General features: G+C 50.2%; 1 protein-coding gene across 1 annotated transcript in view; it reads right to left on the bottom strand.

Annotated features, from left to right (window-relative positions):
* Nucleotides 1-2,518: 2,518 nt before the first annotated feature.
* Nucleotides 2,519-22,682, bottom strand: part of LOC107130045 (uncharacterized) — a 106,300-nt gene continuing 86,136 nt past the window's right edge. Inside the window, exons 5-9 of the mRNA XM_073993190.1 lie at nt 8,306-8,466; nt 6,529-6,590; nt 4,721-4,820; nt 3,479-3,620; nt 2,519-2,891 (exon numbers count right to left, since the gene is read on the bottom strand). Coding sequence (XP_073849291.1) covers nt 3,609-3,620; nt 4,721-4,820; nt 6,529-6,590; nt 8,306-8,466 — 335 coding nt within the window. The 3' untranslated portion in view covers nt 2,519-2,891; nt 3,479-3,608. The remainder of the gene's footprint in view (nt 2,892-3,478; nt 3,621-4,720; nt 4,821-6,528; nt 6,591-8,305; nt 8,467-22,682) is intronic.

Here is a 22,682-nt window from a genome sequence, read left to right as displayed (position 1 = left end):
CCTCATGTGCCACATCTCACCTATTGTCTGTCCGAGTTCGTGTGTGTGCGTGTTGTGCGTTCTCAGGCTGTACTCAGTGCTTAGGTCACAAGAACCTCTTAGAGCAAACGGATTGTCTGCTCCTAAAGGATGCTGTGTGTTAATCGAAACAAGGTTTACTTGTGGGGTTTAAATTTCCTGGGTGTGTTGGAGGCAATTAGGGGGAAACAAGCTCTAAAAAAGTCCCTGGGAATGAGGAGGGCAATAATGAAAACAATAACTTTATACATACTTAGCAGTTGATTTAATTTCAAGGTGAATTTTGCATTTTGGGGACTCCTAAAGCTACTGTTCATAGGGATTCCTTGATGAGCTGCTTGTTTTCTGTCAAGTAGAAAGTAAAGTGGATCGGATTTGCCTTTAATTCTGACTGACTAGAATCTACTTCCCTTTTCCCCCCATTCATGTTAGGGTGGGGATTGGACTAGAAGAGCTGTAGGATCTATTTCTGATCTTAAATGAATTTTTTCTTGACTCACCTTTATTTTATTGGTGAGCTGCTATTTTTTCCTTGAATGCACTGTTCTTTGGTTTGGGAAATGTGCTATATTTGTACCGTGCTTTAAATGTACACAATGGTTCTAAATTGCTACTTTAGATATAACATCTTAGTTAAAATGTCATCCATAAATCAGGCGCAGTCTGAGGCCTGGAGACCCCTCTTGTCACTTCCTTCCAGCCGTATCTCCTTCCCTGGCCACGTTGCCTCTGGCCGCGTCTCCTCTCCCCACTACGTCACCTCTGGCCTCCCTGCCGGCCTCCCTCTCTCCCTCCCTCCCTCCTGGTGGCCTCCATGGCTCCTGCTGACTGCCCTCCCGAGGGTCTGTTCAAGGCTCCTTCCCCGTTTTCTGCTCCTGAGTGGGTCTCGGGGCCTGGATGTTTCCCATCCAGTTCATTATTTCCAGAGGGGCAGATGATACTACTCACAATATCCTAAACAGGCTGTGAGTCCACCATGCCTCCCAATAGCCAAGGTGGGGGAGAGGGGGTGGCTATTACTCCCCACCTCGCAGGGGGTGCCTCACTCCGGGACACAAATGCACAGCCCACTGTGCCTGTAGTTTGTCTTCTAGGAATGGACCTCTTCTTGTATGGCCTCTCAGATGAGATGAAGCAGGCCCACAGGGAGCAGCTCTTCACCATCAGCTATAGGTGAGTGGGGAGCGGGGGAGACGGTGTCTGGGAATGGAGGCCTTAACGGCACTGACGCAGAAGCCAGTCCTCGCTGACCTCGCCTGCCTTCCCCTCGGGTACCTCGGCACTGGGAAGAGCGTGCACGGCCTGGCCATACTCGGACCCGAGAACCCCAAAATCGCCAAGGACCCATCCTGGATCATCAGATGAGTGGCCCTGGCACGCCCGACTGTGCAGGAGCCCCTGAGAAAATCGGCCTCTAGAGCTGAATATGAAAAGTCAGAAATGCTACTGCTTTTTCCAGGAACATTATGTCATTCTTAAGGTTTTGCCACTGACTGGCAAGTCAGTCTTAAGAGCAACCAAGAAGACGTTCATTGAAATAGTTATGCACAAAGTGCCAAAGATGCACCACATAGAATTTACTTTCTACTGACAAAGGCTAGTTTTACCTCATTAGTTCTAGAATATTTAAGAATCTAAAAATAAAGGGCAACTCTGACTTAACCTCTGCTTGAGTCATTATTTTAAGTAGCATTTAGGGCCTTTATTAAAAAGCAGAAGTAAAATGAAAAGGTACACAAAGGTGTCCCACCTCTGCCTGTGCTGACTCGTGAGACTGATCACACCTAGGCCCTGTGGGAGCGTCCTCCTAACAGACGGAAGTTCAACAGGGCGGCCAGATGGAAGTAGATGGGCTGGGGTGAGTAAGCCCTCGCTTTGTCTTTACAGAGCCAGAAAGGAAAGGCTCCACGCCAGCTCTTGGCCGTTGGACTCTGATTTCCCAAACAGCTGGTTTTTGGTGTCTCCTCTCCCTCCACACAGCTCTCCGCCCACGTTTCTGAGGTACAGCTGTGGTCTCTTGCAGTCTAGAACTGAGGCAGAAACACTGTCCCTACAGGAGGGGTCCCACGAGGGCGGCAGGGCTATCACCCCAGCACCCATGTCTACTCTGGCAAGAGTCATCGGAGAGTTCCAAATTAGGGCCCAGTGAGGATGGTGGCTTGGACTGGATGAGAAGCTGGCTATCAGATTTTTCAAACCCCCACCTTGGTGGTCTTAACATGCAGCTAGGATTGCAATCAAGAGGCCGAGTAGATAAGATTCCTGTGTTCTCTTTTACTTTCTAAGGAGAGCAGGAGCCTGGGGTCCAGGCCCAGGGTCCTGGCCTGCTGCTGTGGATGGAAACTGACACATAGCAAATATGTAACGGTAAGTAAACATGGCATTCCCCTTGGCCTGTGTAAACTACTGGCTTTGTTCTCCTTTTATGACTTGCACATAGTTCAGTGATCCCTATAAAAATATTTTGATAATCTTCGCCCACAAAACTGCAGAGAAAACCTTTAGTAGCCACCCTACTTGGAGTTGTAGGCAAATGTTTAATACGCACATCTGAAAGCATGAGACACAGTCCACAGACAGCACGCACTGGAGTTGGTGGGGCACACAGGCGGTGACAGGTGCTCACTGATTAGGTTTTAATGTCAATAATACCTGCATAAAGTGCTGATCAATAACTTAAGTGTTACAAAAATGGATGGTCCACGGTGAGTCCAGGTTGCAGGCACGTGCAGGTGGGACTGGGTCAGAGGCTCCAGGGCTGCACGTGCTCTAGCCGGCCTGAGTCTGATATGTTGTAGCTGGCCTTGTATTTGGCCAGGATCTTCATGAGGAACCGCAGCTTGAGCCACCACCGTTCTTTGGGAATCCTGTGCCTGTGGAGGGAAGGGGGGGGACAGCAGTGAGGCTGGGAGATGCCACGGCCAGCACAGCGAGCGGTCTTGCCAGAAACACGGGGGTTGTAGGGTCGGCTGAATCAACTAGATGATAAAGCCAATTTCAAGATCAAACAAAACCATTGTTTTTATATTTCTAAAAATTCTTCCCAAAGACCTAGTGGTAGTTTGTTGTTGTTTTGAGACAGAGTGTCGCTCTGTCACCAGGCTGTAGAGCAGTGGTGCAATCTCAGCTCACTGCAACCTCTGCCTCCCAGATTCAAGCAGTTTCTCCTGCCTCAGCTTCCTGAGTAGCTGGGACTCCAGGTGTGCGCCACCACGCCCGGCTACTTTTTGTATTTTTAGTAGAGACGGGGTTTCACCATGTGGGCCAGGCTGGTCTCGATCTCTTGACCTAGTGATCCACCCATCTAGGCCTCCCATAGTGCTGGGATCTTAGGCATGAGCCACCGTGCCTGGCCAAGACCTAATATTTTTTAACTGAGCTTCAGAAAAGCTAGTTCCTCAAATCCCTGAATGAGTTGCCGAATGCAACAGCAATGGACATTCCCCTGTCCTGTACTCACATTGGCTGGGTTTGCTAAGGCAATAAGACCCCGACTTATTCAAAATCCATTTGGTTCTTCAGCTCTGCCACAGGTTGAAAAATAACGTTTCTTTTGCTGATTCCCAGCACACAAACGGAATCATCGGTGGTCAATGTTTTTCCTATAAAAGGTTTAAAAACAGATTAACACTGCCCTGTCCCATGGGCAGGTGGGGGAGCAGAATCACGGGGTGAGATTCCTGGGAACCATGCTGAACCTGGCCTGGAGGCCTGGGGGAGGCTGAGAACAGCTGTGTAGTGTGGCCAGCGCCTGGCCTGGGCTTGCACAGCTCTGCTCTTGTGGGATCACCCTGATGGCTTCCTGGAAAGCAGCTTTTGTTTTTTCTCTCAGTGGAGAGAATTTTTCACTAAATAGTGGAATAGGGAAATTACTTTAAATTATGGCAAAACACTAATAAGAAATTGATGCTCACGTATACACACACTGAGGCACGAGAAGCATCCGTAGCTAAATTAGCAAGAGAAAATGGATGTAGAAAGAATCAGTCAGTTCTTCAAAAAGACAAACCGATTGAAACTATTCACATCACTGTTTTTTGTAGACTGTCATTCTTCTAAGTCGGACATTGGCAGTGATAATGGATTGCCCTAATAAAAGCACACATCTGGTATGACTGAAGAAAGCTGAGGGGGGTGGGGGTGAGAAAGATGCTGGCACAAATAACCACTCAGGAATGAGTAGGGACCAGCCATGTTGGAACCATTAACAAGAGTAATGTGTCATGTTTTCCAAAACTTTTCAGCTTATCTAAAGATTTGTTAGAATATGTAACTTACAAAACTGATTTAAGGAAAAACATGCATAGTTCTACAAACACGAAGAATTCATTCAGCAGCCAAATCTTCCTCAAAACTGGAAGTTCTGATGGATGGAGTCATAAGGAGGTTGTCCTACCAAACATCCCCAAAATAGAAGGCCCCACTTCAACTGTGAGGGAAACTGCGGGCTGACGCTCAGGATCTCCAGAGCAAAAAGCCTACACAAAAGAACTTCAGGTTGAATCTAGCAGTGATAAAAGAGAACATGTCACGCACACCCAGGAATCCAAGGTTGGTTAAATAGCAATGCTCAGAAACCAGCAGGAGTTAGAACATCACTCGCAGCTCAGTACTGAACTGAACAAGGAACCAGCAGCCTACTTCTCCCCGATAGGACAGCATTTTCACCAAGGCAGACGGCCTCCCTCCCCGGACCCCTTACCTCTGCCCTGGGCCTCCCTGAGTTTCGCAGTGATCCACTCCGTAGCTCTGGCAGAGATTTTGGTTCCAAAGTTTCTATCAAATGGAGAAGGTGCCCCACCCTGTTGGGGGTTAGAGTCATATGAAATATCAGTTATACAGTCACACTTTGCTGTGAAATAGAAATGACGATTTCTATTTCACAGAATTTATGTTTTTGTTTCTAAGTCTTTAGGGATAGCTGGAACAGAACAAAACAAAATCTGTGATTCCTGTAGCCTGAACTCAGCCTGCTAAGCAAAAGTATCAAGTGTTCCCCCCTGCCCAGTAAGAGAAGGATTTTAATAAATGGAACGAGTCAACTAACCATCTCCAATATTTTAAAATCTTAAATCAAGGTTTCATAGACTCATCTGGGGTGGGGATGGGTCACAGCTTTAAGAATCTGATAACCGTTGTGGATTCTTTGACAAAGTCACACAGACGCCTACTATTTCATCATTTCAGGGGATTCATGAGCTCTCTGAAATAAGTCCACGGGCTCTGGTTTAAAAGTATAAAGAATACGAGGTGGTGAAGGAGGAGTGTGTGGGAGTTAGGAATCCTGGACCGCTGTGTCCCAGGCTCAACTCATAACACGCGTGTGCCTGCATGCAGCTCATTCCAGGTCATTCTGATTTGAGGGTGAGTGTCAAGTATCTTACACGTCTGATAATCCAGTTTAAATCTTAGGAAGCTCTGGTTTTTAACCTGATGCCGTGTTTAGTTTGAATAAGCATTTCCAAGTAATGGGGGTGTCACTGTTTTCATGAAAGCTGACAGTTCCCTTAAAATCCCCATTACTCAAACCTCACCAACGACTAGAAGCCTAAAGCTGCTGATGTTTGGCATGAATTAAAAGGTTAGATGTTTTGGCTGGGCACGGTGGGGATCACGCCTGTAATTCTGGCATGTTGGGAGGCTAAGGTGGGCGAATCACCTGAGGTCAGGAGTTTGAGATCAGCCTGGCCAACGTGGTGAAACTCCATCTCGACTGAACATACAAAAATTGGTTGGGCGTTGTAGTGGGCGCCTGTACACCCATCTACTCGGAAGGCTGAGGCAGGAGAATCTCTTGAACCTGGAAGGTGGAGGTTGCAGTGAGCCAAGATTGCACCACTGCACTCCAGCCTGGGCAACAGAGCAAGACTGTCTCAAAAAAAAAAAAAAAAAATGTCTCCCAGCTAAATGGGAGTATGCGTATACTCCAGATCATTTTGTTGTATAGTCACAACATATGCAACACAACAAACCGACCCAGGATGTCGATTTCACCTAAGCCCAGCTAACAGGGAGTCATGAAATCTTGTGCTGTCTTGCTCTGTCCCACCCAGAACGTGAATCATCCCTGTGCCCTAAAGTCTCCATGCTGTCTGTGCCTCCTGCCCCTGAGTCACTCAGTAGCCACCTTGGTTATCAGATGGTTATCAGCCCCCACCCCCTTATGTATACAGGGGGTGGGTACTATCCCCAGGTCCAGGCACCCACTGGAGTCTTGGGACACATTCCCTGAGGCTAAGAGGGATGGCTGTATTTCCTCCTTCATAAACATCAGGTGTTAGAGAAATGATTGCGAGATATCTAATAGAGTAAGACTATAAAGCAAAAGTTTTAGTTGTCTAAATGCAAGAAAGTCTTTAGAGCAACACACCACAACTCTCTTCTGCATATGCCCAGTGTGCAGTGCACTCCAGCAGCAAAGAAATTACCACTCATCCAGCCCAAAGTCACCAGAACCTAAGAACCGCGGTGTGACAGTGACCGTAAGATCAGCCCTGGTCTCTCATTCACCTGAGCACAAGGCTCCTCTGGATGGTGGTCTTTATTTTCTCCGTCAGGTGCTCCACATTGGACTGGAAAAGAGTATTTTGTTAATCAGACAATAAACTTACGCTAAGCACCCACTGTGTGCCAGGCCCTGCAGGGCGGGAAGTGCCAACCAAGCGTGGCGGTGAGTGTGGCCAAGGAGGTTGCAAGCTCTCATGGCTCAGGTCTCGGGGAGCCTCCCCCAGTCGGGGAGAGCATGTCTGCAGCGATGAATGCTGAGCGCAGGGCACAGTGAGCAGCCCTCATGGCGGCCACTAGAAATGCCTTCCAGAATCAACAGGGTCCCTCTGAAGATGATAATTCCTAGCACTCATTCACGGCTCTATTGCCCCTTATTTATTTTCATGACAATGTTCTACTCGGCGCTCTCAGCGGAAAAGAGCGAAACCCCATCTCTACTGACAAATACAAAAAACTAGCCGGGCGAGATGGTGGGCGCCTATAGTCCCAGCTACTTGGGAGGCTGAGGCAGGAGAATGGCGTGAACCCGGGAGGCAGAGCTTGCAGTGAGCTGAGATCCGGCCACTGCACTCCAGCCTGGGCGACAGAGCAAGACTTCGTCTAAAAAAAAAAATATATATATATATATATATATATATATATATATATATAAATTTTATAAAAGTTAAAAAAAAAGTACACCTGTTTGGGGCAGCTCCATTATCATCTTATGGGACCCACTGCTGACAGCAACATCACAATGTAGTGAACGACTCCACAAGCAGTCACTATGACACAGTGAAGAAATTCATGATTCACATGTCACATAATTAGTGACAACACCAAGGCCCTTTTTACTTGATCTATTTGGCTCAGAAACAAGTAACATCCTAACTTTTTAAAAGACAACGGTGCTGGGCACGATGGCTCACGCCTATAATCCCAGCACTTTGGAAGGCCAAGGTGGGCAGATCACGAGGTCAGGAGTTCAAGACCAGCCTGACCAACATGGTGAAACCCCATCTCTATTAAAAATACAAAAATTAGGTGGGCATGGTGGCATGCGCCTGTAATCCCAACTACTCGGGAGGCTGAGGCAGGAGAATGGCTTGAACCTGGGAGTCGGAGGTTGCAGTGAGTCAAGATCATGCCACTGCACTCCAGCCTGGCTGACAGAGTAATATATAACATATATTTATTTATATAACTAACTAAAGACAATTGTTCAGTTGCATTTTATCTGCCAAGGCCTGTCCTCCTGCATGGAGTTTAGCAACTTTGAACACTGCAGGGTCCAGGCCGGGATTCTGCTGTGCCGTCGAAGCAGGGGCAGACCCCGGGGTCGGCGACACCCTTCCCTAAAAGAGCCACAGATGCCAAGAAACCACGGCCGTGTCTGTGTCAGTTTAGAGGCAGACGCAGCATCAGAAGCCTCAAGATTTAAAAGATGCTGCAGCCAGCTCCAGAACCAGTCGCAGACGTGGGTGGTGACTGTCAGCGGAGGCACTCAAATCGTTTGTGACAGAAGTGAGAAAACATTACACAACAGACTACATCAAAAAAACAAGCTTGTGTTTCACACAAGAGACTAGAAGGTGTCCTCAACCAGGCACGTCCGCCATCACCTGACACTTGGGAGAGGCACCTGGGCGATGCGAAGGGCATCAAGCGTGGCATGTTCGGTAGCACCTCCGTCTCCATGCCCCCTCGAAAAGCAAACCACCCTAGACACGATGATTCGCTCCGCAGCACCGAGAGGATCCCAAGGGGACGGTCCCCTGAGGCCAGCCCCGTCACATACCTGCAGATCCCCAATGTCGAAGGGCTCTTCGAAACTGTATGCAGCATCGGCTCCGGCCGTGAGCCCCCCCATGTTGGCCAGGTAGCCACAGTAGCCGCCCATGGTCTTGATGAACACGCGCCACTTGGTTCCGCTGGCAAACTGTTGATGCGGTCGCAGGTCTGGTCAGAGAAGAGATCAGTCACTCCAGCCTAGGGCCAGGGTGCACCCACCATCCCAGAGCTCCCCTACCAGTGAGTGCAGCAAGGCCCCACACCGTGCCTGAGCATGCGGTCCCAGCATCGCACAGGGGTGAAGGGTGTGCAGCAGCCAGGATGTGCCTCGGAGTGGGTGTGAACATGCCCCCCCCCCCTCGCCAGCCACCTGGAGGTGACCTCGATGACCTGTGGTGGGGACCTGGCCATCTGCCGCTCCCTTCTCCCAGGCCCCATAGGAGGAGACTGAAAAGACGACCCCATAAGCCAGCTCACTCCATGCTGCTCTCCGACTGTCCCTGCTGAAGCAGCTTTCACCAGACACGGACACGGTTAGGTGTGAGCTGAGAAGTTAGGGGGCTGTCACCTGCCAGCTTTGTCCATGGGAACAGCTGTGCTATTCTATTTTCTTCAGAAAAGCTCCCTGTGATTTTAGAGTTGTGGCCGTCTTCCATCCATTGGTGAATGTTACATTAATAGAAACTCTACTCAAAGTCAGATGGTGGTTCTTACACCCAGGCGCCTGGGGGTCTTTCGGATAGCATAGGCATGAGGTCCCAGAGTGAAATGTCTGCCATCCGCCCTCCACAAGGACCCAAGCTCAGCAGGGAGAAAGACAGCAGAGAAATGCATCGGCCACCTTCCCACCCACACACCAGTCCGGGCTACAGCACCCTCTCCTGGCACTCTGCAAAGCCTCTGCCTGGGCCTCAGCTCCCACCCCGGCCCCCTCTAATCTGTTCACACAGACTGGAGACCCATCTATAAAAAACATAAATCTGATCAGTTCTTGGTTCATTCAAAACCCTTTGCTCACTTCAAGTACACGTCAAGCCTTTCTCTGGAATCCCTGGCCCCTCCTGCTTCTGACACCAGGTCCGGCTCTAGCTCCAGCCACCCCAGGTCCTCCTCGGGCCTCTCCATATGCTGGCCGCTATGTACATCACATTCAGGCACAGTGGTGGGCAGGAGAGCAGCCCCCAAAGGAATCCCGGTCCTAATCCCTGGAACCTGGGGATGTTCCCTCATGAGGTGATAAAGGTGAATCCTGAGGACTACCCAGGTGGACCCTAAGTGCCACCACCTGCATCGGCAGATGAGAGGTGCAGAGGCCCTGGAGCAGGATGCTGCACACCCACATGGGAGGAGGAGGTGCCAGGGAACAAGGCGTGCAATGCCCGGGGCTCTGGGCACCTGAATGGGCCACGAGGGACTCTCCTGGAGCAAACACTCTGGCCTCAGCCCATGGCTCCCACCCTCCAGAGCTGTGCGAGAATGAGTAGTATTTTCCAGCCCCAGGTGTGTGGTCAGGGTCACAGTGGCCACGGGACACACACAGGCACCTTCCTCAGCTCTGACCCCGAGGGAAATGTCATTTCCTCAGGAAAACGTCACCTGGTTTCTAGGACCGCAAAGTTCCCTCTGTCAGGGGCCCTCGGGGCACCCCATGTCCTCTCTTCATAGAAATCACCACGGTGTCTCCCTGTAGTTACCTCGTGGTTATTTGACTTGCAGTCCTCACTAGGCTGCACATTCCATGAGGGCAGGAACTGTGGGCTGGGCTTACACCACTGCACTATCAGCAGGACCCGGCCAAGCCCCCACAGCAGGCGCTCAAGAAATGATTGTCTCTGAATGACACAAGCACAGTATTCCCCAGCCAGCCAGCCAGCCGTCCGTCCGTCCGTCCGTCCGGGTCAAGGGCTGATCCTGCAGGATTCCCTAACAGGCCTCCATGGGACTCAACCAAGAGTAAAAGCACGAAGTGGGAGTGTGGACTTGAGACTGGGAGCCACACGAGAGTCTGTGCACCAAAGTTTAACACCCACTGGGAAATTTTCACTTGAGTACTTCGGATGAAATTTAAAAGCACATTTTGTTGAATAAACACAGGCTTGATTAAACCATTCCAACCTATACTTCATTTCTTTGGCAGACTCTTTTCCTCCCAAAATAATTGGTTGACGTATTCAAAACTGAACATGGGCTCTAGTTAGAGGGCCACTTTGCATTGTGTAAAAGCCCATATGGGGAGAGAAACAGGCAACGGGAAGAATTACTGTCTTTGTGCTTAGGGAGGACAGAGGACAGAAACCCATCAAGGGTCCAAAGAGCCCACAACTGCCTTCTTGAAGGGCCAGTGCAGAATTCTGAGGGTTTCACTCTTCCACCTGTCTGTAATTGGGTCTCTAATTGTGATCTAAGACTTAAGATGCTGTAAGGCTTTCAGACTTTCCCTTTGTCTTAGAGAATCCCAGGCACGGGAAGAAAAATGTTGGTGGGGCATCAGGACCCCCAGAGGCACAAAGCCTCATAGATTATTTCTCCAACTGAATCTCCCCCGCAGCCCACCCTGAGGTGGGGAATTACTGTCACTCGTTCAAAGAATGACATCAACTGCTTAATGGCAAAAGAATTCTGCAGGCAAAGCAGCTCTCCCAAGAGGCTGATTTGTGCCCGAGCGTGTCTGAGTTCTGGTCCCGCCAGGCTGCCGCTGTGGGTGTGTAGAACAGTGGAGCCCTGACAGCTGAGCCATGCCCCCAACCGTGTGCTCCTCTGAGTGTAAACGCAGTGACAGCTGGGATGGAAGTGTCTGCCTTTGCTGGAGCTTAGATACAGCTTTCCTGAACTCTCTCCTCATTACCTAGATCGCATCTGAAGCCTGAATTAGCTTCTAAAAATAGCAAGTCACTCTGGCCGTGCCTCAGGCAATTAGTCGAAGTAGCACTGACAAGGAGGCGGCCAATCCCAAGCGTGGCCCTGCGTGGACAGCAGTTGTAAGTGGCACTTGTCAGGCAGAGCCTGTGACCTCAGCCATTCTTGCCTCACAATGGGATGTGCCCAGCAGACACAACCCCTTGTAAGGGCACACACACTATCCTGCTAGGAAATTCCCCAAGGAGTCCCATGGGAGCAGGAGCCCCAGGCTACAGTTCAAACATCACCAGCACTTTGCTCCATTGGTGTTAAGAAACATAAATTGGTGGTGAAAGATAAGGTGGTGTTTGCTACAGTGTTAAGATAGAAAAAAGGCACTGACTTCTCTGTGAGAACCACCTTGTTCTGTGAATCTGCAGGGAGGCCAGTTTTCCCATGACTGGTATCCCTCATGGCAGCCGAGCCTCTGCTGAAGTCGGTGGCCAGAAGGGGCAGGGGGTGGGGCTCCCATCCCTGCTACAGCAAGGGACCTGCAGCAAAGCACAGCCGCTGGCCGGGGTAGTGCTGCGCTGAGTGCGGGGTGCGAGGGTGGAAGCATGTGTGGACATCTACAAGGTGCTAAAGGAGAGTGAAGCCAGCGATGGCTGGACCCTAATGGCATTCAGTGAACAGAGGTCAAGCGCGGGGGCCCAAGGAAGTCCAGGGAACAAGCCAGGGCTAGCCTCTGCCAGGCCAGTACAGCACCAGGGAACGCAACAGGGAGAAGCCCAGGAGAGAGATGGCCCTCAACTCGAGTGGGAGGCACAGGAGGCTGCAGTCGACCTCACGACCCCTCCACTCCCTTCCCTGCACTGGAACTCAGTTCTGAAGGAAGAAGCCAGAACAGAACTACTGTTTTCCTGGGTTCTGTGCCAAGCTGAACTAAGGAGTCTCCAACAGGGCTGGGAGTTTTCACCGCAAACTCCGGAGCTGGTTCGGACGTGAACATCTAAGCTAAAGGCCAGCGGCTGCTCTCCAGGAGACACCCGGCGGCCAATCCACTGACATGACCCCACGTTCCAAGGTGGCCACCATCCCGTCTGCAGCCGAGTGAGGACCCTCTCTGCAGCAAAGGCCTGTGGAACTACCACAGGTCCTCATGTCCAGCTCATGACCATAGAGGTTGGTCAGCTTATCAGGGACCTGAGGGGCCACCTTGCAGGTGTCAGCACCACGCCCATAACCAGCAGAATCCACTCCTCCCAAAGCAAATGTTGGTGAAACTGCCTGCCCAGGAGGGCATGATCTGGGCTCTCTAAAGAACCTCTCATCTCAACAGGAAGGCTGTGGTTCCAGGCAGCGGCCCCCAGTGGTCACAGCTCTGTCCCATATCTCGTACGTACCAGGCACTCAAACCCCTTCCTGCAGGCTCCCACAGCTGGCCCTGCAGCCTCGCTACTCAACGCAGGCAGGAGAGGCCGGCTCCAGAGAAAAGGTGCTCAAAACTCCCCTAGTCTAGGTGGGATAGAAACACGACCCCAAGGACTGGATATATCATCTCACTTTTAATCAATAAAGACAGGTTCTCCCTAAGGCAGAGAAGCTAAAAAATTTACCCTGTTCTGGCCAGTGTGACTGACATAAAGCCAAGCTAACAAAGGGTGGGGGGGAAAGAGTAATAATAAATCTGGCTCATTCTTAGCACAGAAGAAACAAATTGCTAAAATAAAATAAAGAAAGCAAGGCGAGGAAACGGGGTTCTCTTACCTGGACAACAGCAGTCAGGCCAGTGTCGGCGCCCAGGCTTATTTCTGTGCCCGGGACATTGTTGTTAATCGTGGCCAGCACCACACACAGGGGGATGCAAAGCTCCCGGTGGCGGCCTTGCGCCTCGGCCATGTCGCACGCGCTCTTGTAAGCCTGAAGCACCAGGGCCAAGTGGTTAGCGGGGGTGCTGGGTGCTCACCTGCCAGCCCCAGGGCCTCCGCTGAGGTCCAGGAAGGGACAGGAGGGACCTGAGTCATCAGGGGAAGCCAGTTCATGTGGGTCAGGGGACCAAGGGGAGCTCTGGAGGCCATGTGAGAGCAGGACAGGCCTCAGCGACACAGGGGGCTCCCTGGGCACAGCCCAGGTCCTCATGAAAGGGGAGGCCTGCAGGCAGCACAGCAGGGTGGGTGTGAGGCCGGCAGCAGAGCAGCTTGCAGGCAGCGGCGAGTTAGTCACGAGCGGGACAGCTCAGCTCTCAGCATCTCATCGTGGGTAAGGGAGGCCAGGGCGGTCAGGACGTTTAAAGGCAAAGCCAGTCCTGTAGCTTTCTGTAGGCAGGTCACAATCAGTGGTATGGGGCACACAGCTGTAAGGACCACACTAAGTGACCGCCTTCATCATGCAGAGGCAGCCTCCACGCGCAGGCAGGGAAGGAGGCGGGCAGCTGGATTACCAGTGGGCCACACTCAGCCCCACGCCACATCTCTGCTCTCCGGCGGGAAGTCACACACAAAGCCACACAGGCGAGCAAGAACCTGAGTTGCTGCTCTGGGGTTCCACTGGGAAATGGGCTCTGGTGTCAGAAAGGGGAGCGGCTCTTGAGCCCATGTGCACCGGGCTTTTTCAGGCTCCACCTCAGGGTGTTAACCAAGATAACAGCAGGACAGGTCCACAGGCCCACTGTTCCCAGCTCCAAGTGGCCCCACACAGCAAGGTGTTTTTGTCATCCACTTGGTGGCAAAATCGACTATTTATGGACTTGGACGTGTCCCTCTTACTGTGAATATCCCCACATCTGCTGCAGAAATGCTACTGTTGGGATGCAAGGCAGGTCCCACATCTCCCCGGGAGAGTTGGACAGTGAGCGACCCAGGCTCTGCAGCCCTGGTGCAACCCAAAGCATCCCAAGGCCAGTAGCCCGTGTGGGCCGAGGACTTCAGACAGCGGGTGCAGATCCGTGGCAGGTGAGTTCACAGCATGGTGGGTAGCAGGGTAAGGTGGGTGGGTCAGTGCTGAGTGACCACGAGGTGAGCTGTGAGCAGGGGCTCCCGTGCCCCCATGGCATGGCCTCCACGTCCACCCAGACCCAGCACATGCCCAGCTCTTGGGCTGCTCTGTACAGGCTCTGCCTTGCAGGCTCTGGCCATGGCAGTTTTTGCAGGACTTCAATCCAAATGCCAGCCTGCTTCCCAGCCAGAAACACTCATCTGGGGATATTGGCTGGCCTGGTGCCCAGGATGTGGCCCTGTCAGCACTACCACGTGGGGGGCTCCTTATGCTCTTCAGACAGGTGATGTCACTCCTTTATTGTGGAATACCCTAGCCCAGGACTAACCAAGACTGGCTGCGGGAAGCTGGCTGCTTCTCCAAGAAGCCCTCACTGGAAGCCAGAGGGTGTGGGTGACCTGGGGCCAAGGAGGGGCCTGAGGCACACAAGTGGGCAGGTGGGGGTGTCTCGGCTCCTTAACTCCGCCTTGAAATCTGTGAGAATGGCCACATTGCTGCAAATCCTCTCTCCCCTCTTCCCTGTCGCTCCTCTTTTCCTTCCTTCAGTCTCCAAAAAAGGGGAGGGAAGACTTCAAGATGGGGAGAGACCCTGCCCAGAAAAGCATAAAGCTCTCAAGACCAAACACAGCCGGGCCCCTGGGTCCGTAGTGGGGCCACTATGACAAGGAATTACTCACAAGGCTGTAGTCACCGCCACCTTCGCGAAACCTGACAGCAGCGTGACACCCACCTACTGTGTTTCTGATGTGACCTGATCAAGCTTACAGGACAGAATAATGCACCAGCCAGCACTAAGGAATGAAAGGAGTCCAACCGAAACTCCCTGCAGTCATATCCTGAGAATGTGTAACACCTGCTCTGAGGTATTTCATTCCTTCTGTTCTGCCAGAAAGACCCACTCACCAGTGCCTCATAGATTCTGAGGGGCTGTGGCGTCAGCTAAGCATCAATGCTGCCAAGAAGGAAATCACGAGGATGACGACTTCACCACATCAGTGCCTCATAGATTCTGAGGGGCTGTGGCGTCAGCTAAACATCAATGCTGCCAAGAAGGAAATCACGAGGATGACGACTTCACCACATCAGATCCGCCCAGGGCTTCTGAAGCACAACATGGCCACGTCCTGAGCCAGACTCCTGCTATGGAGCCCGTCCTTTGCTTGGAGGGACTTTCCGCAGCGTCCCTTGTCTCCAGCCCCAGACGCTGGGAGCATCCCTTCTCCCAGTTCTAACCAGAAACCTCCCTGGATGGTGCAAACATCCCCTGGGGCACAATCACCCCAATAAGAATCACCAAATTTACTGAACAACTGGAGTCATCCACAGACCTCAAACATAAATGCTGCCCAAGGCCAGGCCATGAGTCACGGGTCACAGAGGGTGTTGGCCGGACAGGAAAGAGACGCTCACTCCCACACATCCTCAGGCTCCAATGGCTTCAGGACAGTGGCTGGAGCGACCTGGAGCCATCCACGTCAAGTCGCCTCACGCCCTCATTTCCTGAGTTCGCCACCAGCTCCTGTGTTCTACAGCCAGGCGAGCCCAGTTCAGACCCAAATCCAAACCTTCTCAGGATTCACCCTGTTTGGCCATCAGTAAACAGGGCTCTGGAGAAAAGAGCTGCCATGTTCACATCTCGGTCCCTCTCCCTTCAGGGGTGCAGAGAGGGACCCTCAGCGGCTTTCTCGTCCCTGCCCCAGCTCCCGAGCAGCTGCAGCATTCGCCAGGGTGACCTCAATCAGCCGACATCACTCACCCATCACGAGACTAGAACCACAGCACTCCCAAGACAGCCTCATTTTCGGAGCTCAGGATCAGAAGGGCAATGAGGACACACACATACACTTACCAAGGTGGCTATGCCTGGCCAACGGGAGGCTCAACTAACTACACACTCCAGTTCTTTCTCTATTGTAATCAGTTAACTTAAGGCCCAGCGTGGTGGCTCATCCCTATAACCCCAGTGGCTTTGAGAGGCCAAGACGGGGGGACTGCCTGAGCCCAGAAGTTTGAGACCAGCCTGGGCAACACAGGGAGACCTCGTCTCTGTAGAAATACAAAAAATTAGCCACGCACGGTGGCAAGCACGTGTAGTCCCAGCTACTCAGGAGGCTGAGGTGGGAGGATCGCCTAAGCCTGGGAGGTCGAGGCTGCAGTCAATCGTGATTGCATCACTGCACTCCAGCCCGGGAAACAGAGGCCCTGTCAAAAAAAAAAAAAAAAAAAAAAAAAAAAAAAAAAAGAGAAAAAGAAAAAAAAAAAAAGAAAAGAAAATGGGCCGGGCGCGGTGGCTCCAGCCTGTAATCCCAGCACTTTGGGAGGCCGAGACGGGCGGATCATGAGGCCAGGAGATCGAGAGACGATCCCGGCTAACACGGTGAAACCCCGTCTCTACTAAAAAATACAAAAAAACTAGCCGGGCGAGGTGGCGGACGCCTGTAGTCCCAGCTACTCGGGAGGCTGAGGCAGGAGAACGGCGTAAACCCGGGAGGCGGAGCTTGCAGTGAGCTGAGATCCGGCCACTGCGCTCCAGCCTGGGTGACAGAGCAAGACTCCGTCTCAAAAAAAAAAAAAAAAAAAAAAAAAAAAGAAAAGAAAATGAAATTGTTTAACCTAGCTTTAAGAAACTGGAATGAATGAAAAACTGAATTTAAAACAATCGCATAATAAATCACACAGTCCCTCCAAGGGAAGTCAAAGCGGGTGGAACTGATCATTTGCGGAGTGTTTGCCTCACGTATTTTGGTTTTCAAATTTTGACCCTACACATTTGTTACATATTTACAATCAAAAAAAAAAAAAGTTATTTATAACGGAGGACCCTGGAATTAAAGAGAGATTTTCTTCATGCCCGAAAGTGTACATCACATACCACAAGGATCTATGCTTTGTGTGGAAACTTGAAAATAAAAAAAAGTCACAGGGAGATCAACACCAGCTTTGTCCCACATCTTCAGATGCCCATCTAACTGCAGTGACTGCTCTCAAATTCTCCACTCATTCCCTCTGGGTAAGTTCCAATTAGGTAACTATTAGGGAAAAAGGAAGCTTCAATACCTCCCATTGCACACCCAACTTTCACAGACCCAAAAATCCAGCTAAAGCAGGTGAAAGAGCAGTGAAAGCCATGCTGGAATCCTCTCTGTGAAACACACTCAGGTTCACATTCCCAGCACGAAGGTAAACCCAGAGCCGGGCCAGCCCTGCAGCAGCAAAGCCGTGACGCCCGTCACCAGCAAAGCAGAAGCAACATCTAGGTCAGAGATTAGTGACTGCCAAAAATAAGGTGAACGTTGCCCCCAAAGCCAGTGAACACGGGAAAACCTGGACAGGTTTCCTTCACAAAGGAAGTGAAGAAAGTTTAAGACGCTCAGAAAACCAAGAAACGAGTGCTAAGCATTACTTGCCATATGAGCTGTATGTTAAAAGCTTGTTTTTTTATTTACCAGCGCTAGAAATAAGTTTCATGCCAAGGGTTTACAAAAAACAAAAACAAAACAGAAAACTTTGAAAAGTATTCGTGAGAACTAAGTCACACAAGAAAAATTAAAACTTGAGAATTAGTGAAAAATTTTAGACATCAAATTTTTAAAAAATGAAATACTTCCTGCATTAGATACGGATCTTCAGACTCTCATGTGAATCACCAAGTGTGACACACAAACGTGGGGTAGGCGTATATTTCTTTTAGTTGGAAATGGCGGCACGTGTCTGTGGTCCCAGGTACTCGAGAGGCTGAGGTGGGAGGATCACCTGAGCCCAGGAGGTCGAGGCTGCAGTGAGCCGAGATCACACCACTGCACTCAAGCCTGGGTGACAGAGTAAGACCTTGTCTCACAAAGAAAAGTAAAACAAAGAAAACAAAGCAAAACAAAACAAAAAACAGAAGAATATATTTCTATGTTTTATTATTGTCTTTTGGCAAAAAAATTAGCCCCAATATTGCCTTAGATGTAATTTAACATCCCCACTTTACAAAGGGGAAAATGAGGTCAACAGCCAAGACCAAAGAGAAAACAAATGCAATGGTGCATTCAGGACAATGACTACAATTACAAAATATTCAGTTCAATTTCTACCCTCAGCATCAAGGCAGGGGTTCATCATAATGGGTATTGGATGCTCAAAGAAAATTTAGGCTCAGCATTAATAATAATTTTTTAAAAGCAAATTTTAATGCTGGTGCAATCACAGGAGACTGCGGCCCAGCCCTCCTCAGCGCTGTAGGTACTCACGGGCACTCCCGGGGTCTTGGCCACACTACGTCCCCGCCGGTGGCCACACAGAAGAGGCGGTAAAACTTTTTGGGAGTGAGATAAAAAATGTTCAGAGTCTAAAAGCCTACTTTTCGGGGGTAGGGGCGGCGAAATAACGAGAAGCTCTCATTCAGGATATTTGTAAAAGGCTGTTTCTAGCGCTCGGTAGACAAAAAGGGCGGGGGCCCACAGGTTAGAGTCAGCCAGCGCCCATCTGGTGGGGCGCACACGGACTTACGTCGGTGATAGTGTTCAGGGCTGTGTCTGCCCCGATGCTGAAATCGGAACCCGGCACATTGTTGGACACAGTAGCGGGAACCATGATCATGGGCACACAGAACTCCTTGTGCTTCTCCCGGGCAGCTGACAGCTCCAGGAGTCCCATCTAAATTGATCCAGTATCTGCACGCTGGCTGCTCAGAGGCCGTGGTGTGGAACGGCCAGGACATCGCTTAGTCATACGGGGCACAAGCACGTCACTTGCCACTCCTGTCTATTTCATCAAACCCTATTTTCTCCTGAATATTGACCATAGCAAAGTCATTAGCCTTCGAGATACATTTGAAACATCAACTTGCTTTGTTCAAGAGGTTTAAGACACAAGTAAGTCTTTCTTGCCATGCTCAACACACACTGCCCGCCGTTTCTGAAGTCAGTGTTTCTGGAACAAAAGCCTCGGCCTACCCCGTGAACATTCACGCTGAGCACTGTCGCGAGTCTGCTTGGCCATCCAGCAGGGGGCAGGAGAGAGCCGCAGGGGGCAGGAGAGAGCCACAGGTGCCGCGTGGGGTCCCTGCAAAGGCGCCTCACTCCCTCAATCAAGGACAGTGCCTCTTGCCAATCCAGCGGCTTCCTCCAAGGGGAAGCGGACTCTTCAGGTGCCACCGCACTGACTTCAGACGGCTCAGCCAATGGGGCAACAGATTCAACAGAGTTCCATGTTGTTAAAGGAAAACTTCTGTTACCAGACAACCTTAATATCAGATTCAACTTAAAATAATCAACAAGATTGTTTCCAAACCAACATGCTACTAGTGCCTTATCTTTCAATGCTGCTTAAACACGGAGAAGTATGAGGAAAAAAGAGCATGGCACTTACTTCTTAAAAAATAACACCTCTTCCAGGTTCATTTTACCCATATCATAAAGACTTAGAACTGTGGATTCCCTACAGGAACGTGGAGTGGGGGTGGATCCCCACGCTGACCCAGCCTCCCCCCAGTCAGTCACCCCCCCACCTCGGGGTTCACACCTCTCCAGGCCCTGTCACTTCAACAAGGAAAGGTGGCCTCTCTGAGCTCTCTTCGCAGGGAGCACCCGAACGGGAGCGAGAGAGAGACAGACACACCCACAACTACTTGAAAATCCTGAAATACAATACATATTTAAGGACTTCGTTATTAGTTTTTTTAAAACTGTAAGAACAAAGTGAGAGAATAAAGTGAGCCTAGTTTTAAACTCTCTGCCACAATAACACCGTGTACATCTGTCTTTTACTGTTTGTTCCTTCTCCAGCAGCTACTGCCTGGCTGGCTGACTGCAGGAGAAGAGCCTCTGGTACTCCCGGGAGGCCCTCGGTAAAAGCATGAGCACCACGATCATGTCTCAGGACACCGCACACGTTAGGGTGGCCCACAGACCGCCGTTCCCAATGCCTAGAAGGCACTGAACGGGCCTCCTGCTCTTTGTAAATGTCAACTCTCCTAAACTATGTTGTGTTGAAAACTTTTAACTGCAGTCCACACATACTTCTTTGTTTCCATCTTGTTTTTATCCTAGAGGCATATTATTGTAGAAAATCAAGTTTACAAGGTTGAAGGGTTTTCTGAAAGTCGACTTCTAATCCTGTAAGGAAAAAAAAAAAAAAAAATGGGCCAGATGTGGTGTTCACGCCTGTAATCCTAGCAGTTTGGGAGGCCGAGGCGGGCAGATTGCTTGAGCCCAGGAGCTCAAGACCAGACTGGAAAACATGACAAAACCCTGTCTCTACTAAAAATACAAAAAAAAAAAAAAAGTTATCTGGTCATGGTGACATGTGTCTATTCCCAGCTACTCAGGAAGCTGAGGTGGGAGGATCACCTGAGCCCAGGAGGTGAAGGCTGCAGTCAGCCAAGATTTGCGTCACTGCACTCCAGCTTGGGCGACAGAGTGAGACCCCGTCTCAAAAAAACAAAAAGCAAAAACCAACTGTATAAATCATTACTGAAGGGAGCTGGCCGGGCACAGTGGCTCACGCCTGTAATCCCAGTACTTTGGGAGGTCAGGGTGGACAGATCACCTGAGGTCAGGAGTTTGAGACCAGCCTGGCCAATATGGCAAAACCCCATCTCTAATAAAAATACAAGAATTAGCCGGGCGTGGTGGCAGGTGCCTGTAATCCCAGCTACTCGGGCAGCTGAGACAGGAGAATCACTTCAACCCGGGAAGCAGAAGTTGCAGTGGGCCAAGATTGCGCCACTGCACTCCAGCCTGGGCAACAAGAGCAAGAGTCCACTTCAAAAAAAATAAAATTAAAAATAAAAATAAAAGGGAGCTAATGCTTTTCATTTAAGGGAAGGGAGAAGAACATTCAGTATTTATACATCTTACGCACACATCTGCAGTGGTGCCCTGAAGTATTCAAGATACACATTCCTACAAACATAGCTCAAAACTACTCACCAAGTTATATGCTAACAGCACATGCACTGCAAGAATGCTACATTATATTTTTAAAGCATCTATATCCAACGTTTTAGCATACTGGCGGTTTTGCCTTCAGGTGCTGTATGCCTAAATTGTTACATGTTTAGTCATTCATTTTAGAATTTAATGACTTGCTTTAGACAAAAGAAATATATTTAAACATAAGCTACTAAATTAATGACTTAGGGGAAAAATTACTCAATTAACTTGGAAGTTAAACTTTGCAAACTGAATTTGTTGGACCTCATGTAAGCTAGATGATCAGTTTTTTAAATTGTTGTGTGTTTCCCTCGAGGATGGAAGTCTCTCCTCTTTTCTCTCATGCACTGTGCACACCACTGCAGCCTGTGCCTCTTGTCCACCGCGCCACAGTGCAGCCTGCAGTTTACCCTGTACCACGCCTTCCACACCTTAGTGACTTTCAGGTAAGTATAACCAAGAAGGAAATGAAAAGCAGATAAATGATCTCCACCCCCACATCCAGGATGCAAATGTTAAACATTCATCAAAGTAAAACCAAAAACCCATGTTAGCTCACGATTGTAACTGGCAGAGTTATGTGCATGGCAATTTTAAAAGTCTAGTTATGTAAAAACCTAATAGAAAGTCTCAAGAAATACAAAGTTTATACAAAAAGACATCTGCAAACATTGACAGTGAGGAGAGGGCTTCACTCTGCATCCAGCCTGTCCTGGAAGCCATGGCCAAATGCCAGGTTGTATAGATCCGAAAAGCAGAAAAAAACAAGTGTTGAAATGTGTACAGTCTCAGCAATGTCCAAATTTAATGTAAGATGCTCAGAAGTCTTGAATTTCCAATCAGAAAACAGGAACATGAGCAAGTTCCCCAGCAGTGCCCACCTTCTGCCTACGGCACGTATAATAGGAACGCTGGCCACCTTGGGGGGACAGAGGCTTCCTGGTCACATTTGCTCTGGCAGTCGCACAGCTGGCCCCACCACAAACACCTGGCTAATACTGAAAAACCACCCGCTCCCTGGGCTTTGCTCACTCTAGCTGGGAGAGCGTATTTACAGAGTACATTATCGACTGAGTCCTCGTTCAATCCGTCAAACTTGTTGAAGGCAGAGCAACCCCATTCCTGGCCCAATTAAGTGAACTGAGCAGAGCAAATGCCCCCAGTTGGACAGCACTCAGTCACAACAGCAGCAGCCACTGTTCACAGGGTGCTGGCTTTGTGCTGGGAACAGTTCCAAGCGTCTTCTTTCTGTCCGAGGAATGTGCACTGCAACGCTGTGGGGCCATTTGCAACGTCTACCAGAGTTCTGAGCCAGCCAAGTCCAGGCTGTCTGTGGGCCTCGCTGCATGGCAGTCCACGTCCCCTGCAGACAAGACTTCACTGCAGGGACCGCGGGTTCCAGGGCTGCCTTGAGGCACATGCTCCCTTCACCACCTCTTCCTGGCCCCTGACACCAACCCTCATCACCACTGCTGCCAACACTTTATTTTCTCATGGCTCCTGAGGGGCCTATTCTTTCTGCCCTTCCCTGCTCCCTGCGTCCGGCTTAGAGGATGCCCACATCAACATCAACGCTCACGTAATCACCACCCCTTCCATGGGGCTTGATGCCTAGGAGTCTCAATATCAGAA

Source organism: Macaca fascicularis, chromosome 6, assembly GCF_037993035.2.
Source record: "Macaca fascicularis isolate 582-1 chromosome 6, T2T-MFA8v1.1".
Taxonomy (NCBI): domain Eukaryota; kingdom Metazoa; phylum Chordata; class Mammalia; order Primates; family Cercopithecidae; genus Macaca; species Macaca fascicularis.
This window is presented reverse-complemented; position numbering and strand designations above follow the sequence as displayed.